Source organism: Stylophora pistillata, chromosome 14, assembly GCF_964205215.1.
Source record: "Stylophora pistillata chromosome 14, jaStyPist1.2, whole genome shotgun sequence".
Lineage (NCBI taxonomy): Eukaryota > Metazoa > Cnidaria > Anthozoa > Scleractinia > Pocilloporidae > Stylophora > Stylophora pistillata.
In genome coordinates, this window is record NC_142532.1 from 8,922,515 (window position 1) to 8,930,792 (window position 8,278).

Below are 8,278 nucleotides of genomic sequence, written 5' to 3' on the forward strand. Positions count from 1 at the left end.
CAAGGAATCACTAGACCCACTCAGATGATCGATGAGCGGTGAATTGATGTGCTCAGCTGTGTGTGGAGATGTTTAGTTTTGTCAGTTTCATGTTTTTAACATGTCATGATAACACTTGTAGCCGACACATTGGGAGATACTTGAGTAAAACGGTCCACCTCAGTGCTCCATCATTGTGCCGTGTTTTCTGATTGATGACAATTATGTATTGATGATCAATACGATGGATACCTACGTGATATTTTTAAAAGCTATGATCTCCCTCGAAGTTGCGAAATTTTTAATTTATTCCACCCACTCACCACTTTTCACTTCCGTTGCTTGTCAAAATTTGTTGTTATTCGAAGGGAAATCAGGATCATTCAAAGTTTCTGGGAAACGAGCCCAAAAGCACCTGATCAAAAACGACCACGATTCCTCGTTTTGCCAAGCTTCGACATACGAGCCTCGATTATGCAATCGAGCCTCGATTTTGCAATCTTGCCTCGATTTTCCAATCGAGCCTCGATTTTCCAGTCGAGCCTCGCAACCGAGCCTCGCTTTACTAATCGAGGCTCAATACGGGAGGAAGTCTGGGGCGAGCGAGAGTGGCCATGTTCTAGCATACTTGTCGTCGCGAACTCAGGACTTTTATTAAATTTTTAAAAGAACGCGAGAGGGGGAAAGAATATTTTTACGCTGCTAAAGATATGGAGGAAATGATTCTAAGGTAAGAATTGGTTTCTTCTGGTACATTGTCTTACCGGAGGGTGTTTGTTCCTACTTGCTGCTTCATAGTTTTCGGTTACGTAAGCTCGATAGATTTTCGCGTTCCTATTTTAATTGGTCATTTTTAGCCGAAAAAAGAACATAATTCTTAGGAAATGTTAAAATGGTTTGGAAAAGAAAGACTGAGTAGAGGATGAGTAAAACTAACATTTCGGCACCAGAATTCAAGTCAGTCACGCGTATGCATAGCTACCAGCAGACATTCATATTAGTGGGAATGGAAAAAAACAAAAGGAAAATTTTCTCATCTTGGAAACAAATGGTAAGAAGAATAATGTTAACTATACTTATGTCCATTTTCTAAGACCATAATAGCTCAGCAACATTTCATGGAACATGTGAAAGTATGGTGGGATACTATAATTTTTTTGAAGAAGCTAAATTTGTTATCCAATTTTGAATGCTTACAGTCAAATTGAAGTGTAAAATACAGGTCAAGCTGCATGAATTTGTTTCACTCTTATTCTATTCAGATAATTTTGTGGAACACAATCACACTGTGATATTTTTGATAGCAGAGGAATCTATTCTAAATCAAAATTGACTAAATGTTCACAAATGAATGAACGGTGGAGGTTTTTAAAGAAGCTGTGGTGCTGTGTCAGTGGGGGTAGATCAATTAAGATGAAATTGTAAACTGGCCACCCTGAAGATTTGAAAAGCTGATGTTTTGAGCATTAACCCTTTGTCAGAGTGAAGAGCCAAAACTTGAAACGTCAGCTTTTTAACTCTCTACAGTACTGTGGCTAACCTATAATTTCAACTTAGTTGATATAACCACATTAAATGTTAACTATTAAGATTAACATGGACTTGACAATTAAGTTAAAAGTAATTAATTTTTATGAATTGGTTTGATAGTTCAGAACAAATAAGATTCCTAAAATGTTAAATATTAATTTTGTAATAGATCCACCAAACTAATCAACTGTAAAAGCTATGACACAACTGCAACAGTTCACTTGTAACAAAATAATCAAGTGCTTTTTGAGCTGACCTTAATTTTCATATAACCTGACCTAGCGCACTTTATTGTCTGAAAAAAAACCGTAATCCTTATTTGTGATCATGACTAAAAACATAAGCAAGACATTTTTGATATTAGTAACTGAACTGAATATTTAATACTTATTAATTTAATAAATACAAGTCGATTTTACCATAGTAAATAATAAACTTAACATCAAATCTGCCATGTTTGTTGTTTAAGTTGCACCTGCTCTACATGAAATAAAATATCAAAAAATCCACGGGTAAATTAAAACAAAGGTGTGACTAACTAGGGACCTTTTTTTGGTTTGCATGCTTATGGATCATCATCAAAATATGAATAAGTTTTAACTTCTTACCACAATTTTTTATATATCAATATATATGTGTGTACTGTATAATGTAATTTTAACTTTGCCTACTGTTCAGTGCAAGGTGAGAATTAAGCCAAGGGGTCCCTACTCTAGATATTAAATCGCTGTGCTCTCACCCAAGGAAGCTAATTTCACACCTTTCAGTAAAGTAAACATGGTTGAGGTTAAGGTGTATAGTTTCATAAAAGCCTAAATTTTTGCACTCTTTTTAGAAGTCTTCTATTTTGCATGCATCAACTATTAAATTCAAATCATAACTAGTTCCAGTGTTCGATCTAGTTCATGTTTTAGTTTTATTTATGTGGAATATTCTATTCTAACACTAAATGAAATGGTTGTGGACTCTTACTGATGCAAAAACAAACTAAAAAACAAACAAACAAACAAAAACCAAGTTACCTCATATATATTAAGTACTTCCAAAGTAGCTGACAATAATTAAAGAAAACTAAAACAAATGGGTGTGCTTACTATCCTTAGTTGAGCGCACAGTATTAAGATGACTAGCATTTCAGATTACGTGGGTATGAGTACAATTTTAGTATGAGCCTACTTAGACATTTTGCATATGTTGATTTACTGATTGTTCGATGCTTCATTTGTTGTCTTTGTTCTTGTGTTTATGTTTTGTTATGAAACAAGGACAAAAGCTAATTGTGTTTTTCAAGCAAAAGAGAATGGCAGTTGAACCTGAAAACATGATTTGAAGTTGAATCAGTTACTTGGGGTCAAAAAGCACGAAATGAAAAATATATTTCGCTGTTTTTTGACATCTTATATTCAAGATTGGTCTATAATTTTTTAAAATAATAATTCCACTTTATGATGATTTAATTGTTTACCACAATAAACAACTAAAACTTTGAAAAGCATAAAGACTCTGACATACTGGTGATGGTTTGAATGATGTCAGTTCTTGGAAGTTTGAAGATCATAGTTTGACCCAGACCATTTGTTTTTGAAATGACTTAATATAAAATGTCATGCAATACATGACCCACTTTGACTAAATTCTAAACTGAACACTTTAGTTCCCTATAACACTAACCATATTTACATTAGGAACTGAAGTTTTGGGTTCTACACTTGTTGCTTATCATCAAAACTTGTTGTTTTATAGTAGCCTCTATTGAAGAAATTTTGAAGGACTCTAGCTAGCCTCTACCATTTTTGATGACCATGAAAATATGTGAAATGTATGGGAGAGTGAAATTTTATTGCATTGTCCCAAGTTGTGTTTCTGGAAGTCTTTTAAATTACCCTAAGCAGTTTGATCGTACATTTTTATATTTGGATCTCCTCTACATGAAATAAAATATGGAAACATCCATACTACGTAAACAAAAACAAAGGTGTGGCTGACAAGGGTCCTTTTAAAGTCTTTTTAAACTTTTAACATTCTGGGTGATTTTCCACTACTGGCTTTTTTCTTTTTGAGGTTGTTCTCCTGTCCTTCTTTTTCCTTTTCCTTTCATGTTTAACATGTTCCTTCCCCTCTTCATCTTTATGTTCCCTCTTTTTCTCTTCTTCTGTGTGCTCCCTCTCTTCCTCTTCTTTCTTTTACTCCTTTTTCTCTTCTTCTACTTACTTCTCCTCCTTGTCGATGTTCACACAACTTTCCTCGATTTCTTGTCCTTCTTCTGGCGAAAAATTATAATTTTAGAAATTGTAGGTTGACCAGTAATTTTCTTTTTCTTGCTGTTGACTTACAATTATATATTTCTCTGATAATTATATTGTCCCAGTTTGGAGGGAATTATAGATTGCCAGGTTAAGTAGGGGCCTTAGCTAAAAGGGTCAGTAGGAAATTTCCCTAATCCATGGTCTCTAGGACAAGAATAAACATTTCTATGTTCTTTCAATATCTTCTAATAGAGTCTGATCATTTTGTTCAACCTTCTGATTAAATTCTTTTGTAGCTCTAATGACATCCTTATGCCATGTTATCCTCTAAAATGCAGTGGATCAACTATCATCAGAGATGGCCACTTTTACCAACATGAAAATCAGTATCCTTACTGGTTGGTAAAATACTGAGTATTTTACTTATTAGATAATATGCTTCTCACCTGCTTGTGCAAAAATAATTCCAGATGTACCTGGTAGTGGTTTCTGAAACAAGATAAAAAGTAAAGGGAAGTATGCCATCCACAAGAGTCACGTGTAACTTACTTTTAACAACAAGGAACAATAGCAAAAGCCAAGATGCCACTGCCTCAATCTCTTACTTTCCATAATAACCATGACTATCATAACGTAGATGCAGTATTATAAAATTAAATAGACACTGATGAAATGTACATGAACTAATCTAATTACATGACCTCATATTTCAATAGCAAATTAAAATAGGGCATTCAATACCTTAACTAAACACACTTGGAAAATGATGTTACTAACATCATCTCTATTTACTTAGTTATTTAGGTTGATAAGTTGTTTACATGATAGCATGACCCTTATTTAAAACTACAGTGATAATAGATACTGTCAGTTGTTCCACCCTGCTGTTGTTAATATTATTTGGTCAGGTGTTGATGTTAGTGTTATGCAGGAGGAAGCCATGACAGTTCATTTTGTTCAGTTGTATGTACATTGACATATCTTAAAATATTTTTGTTAAAATGAGAACTAGATCACATGAACAACATTAAGTAAGTCTGCACAAAATAATGCTTCTCGCAAAGAACCTTGTCCCATTAGGGACCCGTCAGTCTGCCCCAAGTGTCGCGGCTCACGGAGAACCTCGTCCCAAGGGACCTTTAAGTCTGCCCCAAGTGTCGCGGCTCACGAAGAACCTCGTCCAAAGGGAACTTTAAGTCTGTCCCAAGTGTCGCGGCTCACGGAGAACCTTGTCCCAAGGGACCTGTCAGTCTGCCCCAAGTGTCGTGGCTCACGAAGAACCTCGTCCCAAGGAACCTTTCAGTCTGCCCAAGTGTCGCGGCTCACGAAGAACCTCGTCCCAAGGGACCCGTTAGTCTGCCCCAAGTGTCGCAGCTCACGAAGAACCTCGTCCCAAGGGACCTTTCAGTCTGCCCCAAGTGTCGTGGCTCAGGAAGAACCTCGTCCCAAGGGACCCGTCAGTCTGCCCCAAGTGTCGCGGCTCACGAAGAACCTCGTCCCAAGGAACCTTTCAGTCTGCCCAAGTGTTGCGGCTCAGGAAGAACCTCGTCCCAAGGGACCCGCCAGTCTGCCCCAAGTGTCGCAGCTCACGAAGAACCTCGTCCCAAGGGACCTTTCAGTCTGCCCTAAGTGTCGTGGCTCAGGAAGAACCTTGTCCCAAGGGACCCGTCAGTCTGCCCCAAGTGTCGCGGCTCACGAAGAACCTCGTCCCAAGGGACCTTTCAGTCTGCCCCAAGTGTCGCGGCTCACGAAGAACCTCATCCCAAGGGACCTGTCAGTCTGCCCCAAGTGTCGTGGCTCACGAAGAACCTCGTCCCAAGGGACCTTTCAGTCTGCCCCAAGTGTTGCGGCTCATGAAGAACCTCATCCCAAGGGACCCGTCAGTCTGCCTAAGCGTCACGGCGCACAAAGAACCTCGTCCCAAGGGACATGCGAGATTTTTAAGTTTAAGTCAACTTTTTTTGGTCAATAATCTATAGAACATACAATGCAACATGTTATGGTAGGGTTTTCATAATGTAGCGTACTACCAATAATTTTACGTGACATTTTAATGCGCACTGCTTCCCTTACCTCATTTGTTTTGCTTGTGTTAGGATCTTCATCTGTTGGGAGGAGAACTAGTCAGTATGTAAAAATACACAATTTAATATAGCTATATTTTACTGTAATTGCTCAAGCAATACAGGTGATGGTGATTTATCCAGTAAATTACAGAATTGTGTGGCAACCCTCATTGTTTATCAGGTAACAAATATGAAATTAGTAAGCCCTCAACACATTACTTAACATATGACCAGTGTTGATTTTTGGTATTAAGGCAATATCTTCTGAAATTTTTTAAAGAAAGATGTTATCTCTGATTTTAGGAACATCATCTAGTCCTAATGTTTGTCCTTATTTTCGGCTTATGATCACTGAGCAAGGCAGATTACCTGTAATTTTCTTGTAGGGTTGCATTACCTAGTTTGCTAAGACTGGTTCTGCTTTTCATACATGTTCAGTTTCATTTGAAGGCACTTCATTTTTATTCTTTACATTCTTTTTTTCATTTTTTGGTAATTATTTGTTTAATATATAATATTTGTATTTCTCACCTAGTATTGTGGATGAAGGGTCACTTTCAAATTGCAAATCGGGAATATTTCCTTTCAACCTGGGTATACAAAATGCATAGTCCAAAAAGATGATTTTGGCTTTTAATAATAATCAAACTGAAAAATTAGGCTGAGTGGAGAAAGAAACGGTTTACACTAAAGACTGGCTATGGTGATAAGAGCTTTGCAGTTTACTTCTTCAATAATACACATTCTTTTTTTCTGTTTTGATCACTTGTGCCATTTTGCTTCTAACACTCATAGGCAGATAATTTGCAGTAAATTGACCAGTCCGAGCATACACTTTACTTATTATGCGGTGTTGCATCGTACATTCAAAGATAAGTTGTTACTATGTGTATTCTAACCTCTGATCCCAGTAGGGATTTAATCTCTGCCTCATCCTGGATTAAAAAAAAAACAAAAACAAGTTAACAGAATCAAAGATAAGGTTTATTACATAAATTCCACAGTATTTACCAGGGTAGCTGTTTGAACACTTTACCACTGTGACTTTCAAACTTCATGCAGGCACATTGGTGAATATGCAAGAAAAAAAACCCTCAAAATTCATCCTTGTATTTCTTATGTATCTCATAAAGATTAATTTTGTGTGCTAAAAAATACCAGGAGATAGCATATCATTTGCCATATTTTTTCCACCACCTCTAAAAATCAGGATTAAAAGGGTATTTTGAACAAATTTGAATTCACCAAAGGCATTCCATTTGCCTTCTTGAAATAACACAAGTATATTTTAGACTCCAACTCCAGATTTCTAGTACTGTAGTTGTTATTTGTTTTATGCAATATTATTATTTACTTACTCTCTCATGAATATGAAGCACCTCTGCTCTCTCCAAGAGGTCTCCATGTTTTACCACTTCCCTACCTCTTTGAATAGAGAAGTGTAATGGGAGAGCATTGTTGGAGCCTGCCCAGTCATATACTTCCTATATCATTTAAACAGGAAAAAAGGTTAGATTTCTTTTTATAAACAGCTATTTGCCAATCACTGTATGTCTACATTTTACCAAAATTCTAGTTAAAGTTTAATAATTTGTGTCATTGTTTATATGTACCTGGAAGAAGGCACCTTTGATGAACTGGTGCTCTTCCTTGCCGTTTGAGTGGTTGAGGATGATTGTCACTTTCTGTTTTTCTCCTTCTTGACTGACGTCTGTAACTCTGGCTTGTCGGGCCTCCCTTTTCTTGCTTGATTCTTTAATCTGACAGAATAAATACATGACAACCTCAGTAATATTTCACTGATAGTGTAGAAAAAAGATCTTGAAATTGCTGCTGCTAAATCTTAACAGAGAAAGTGGCAATTATAGCAGTTTTATTGGTAACAAGTGTTATTTATGTAGAATCACTTTATTTCCTTTCCTGTTTGGGGATATGTCTCTGAAACTTGGGCCATACTTTGATGGCTGGTGCTTGTTTTGGCTCCTGAAGTCTTAAAGGAAGCCTTCTAAAAATAATCCTCATTTCATTGCCTGACTTTCTTCTAATCTGTTCTTTCTTTTAGTTTTTTTGCAACAGGTAATCATGCTAGGATTGACATAATTGATATTGGTATTATTTGTGCAATATAAGTATTTGGGAAAAGCGATTTACCTTGTCATCCTCTATTGCCTTGTGCAATGCACTCTCCTGCTCCCTCTTAAGTGAACGATCCTGCTCTAACCTCTCCCTATTGGAAACAATGAATAACTTGTTGTGAATCTCACCAGCATTCACTTTGATTAGCTGTATCTGTCTGGATAGTAAAAACATATTAACCACAAAATTTACATACACCTGGGTTTTTTTTTAATGTTTGTTAATTGTGAACAAGACATTGTTTGACACAACTTAGTATCTGATGTATAAATAATACATCAGATGTCAGCTATATGAGTTTATCAAAATTTTCTGTAAGGT

At 36.5% G+C, this 8,278-nt stretch overlaps 1 protein-coding gene across 2 annotated transcripts; it reads left to right on the plus strand.

The window, feature by feature from the left end:
* The first annotated feature begins 358 nt into the window (after nucleotides 1-358).
* LOC148716398 (uncharacterized) lies at nucleotides 359-7,967 on the plus strand. Of its 2 annotated transcripts, none has more exons than XR_015995358.1 (2): nucleotides 359-709; nucleotides 4,052-7,967. XR_015995358.1 is itself a non-coding variant. In XM_088745135.1 (2 exons), exons 1-2 carry the CDS (start codon nucleotides 690-692, stop codon nucleotides 5,725-5,727), a joined length of 912 nt encoding a protein of 303 aa, XP_088601261.1. In that variant the 5' UTR covers nucleotides 359-689; the 3' UTR covers nucleotides 5,728-7,967. The 2 variants fall into 2 exon arrangements, 1 of the variants encoding a protein (XP_088601261.1); XM_088745135.1 differs by having other exon boundaries at nucleotides 4,836-7,967.
* The last annotated feature ends 311 nt before the right edge of the window (nucleotides 7,968-8,278 follow it).

What these genes read in the sequence shown, in the direction of transcription:
- LOC148716398 (XM_088745135.1), top strand. Translation starts at nt 690, where the DNA reads ATGGAGGAAATGATTCTAAG. An exon ending in ATGGAGGAAATGATTCTAAG is followed by an intron (nt 710 to 4,835) that starts GTAAGAATTGGT and finishes TTGTCCCATTAG; the next exon opens with GGACCCGTCAGTCTGCCCCA.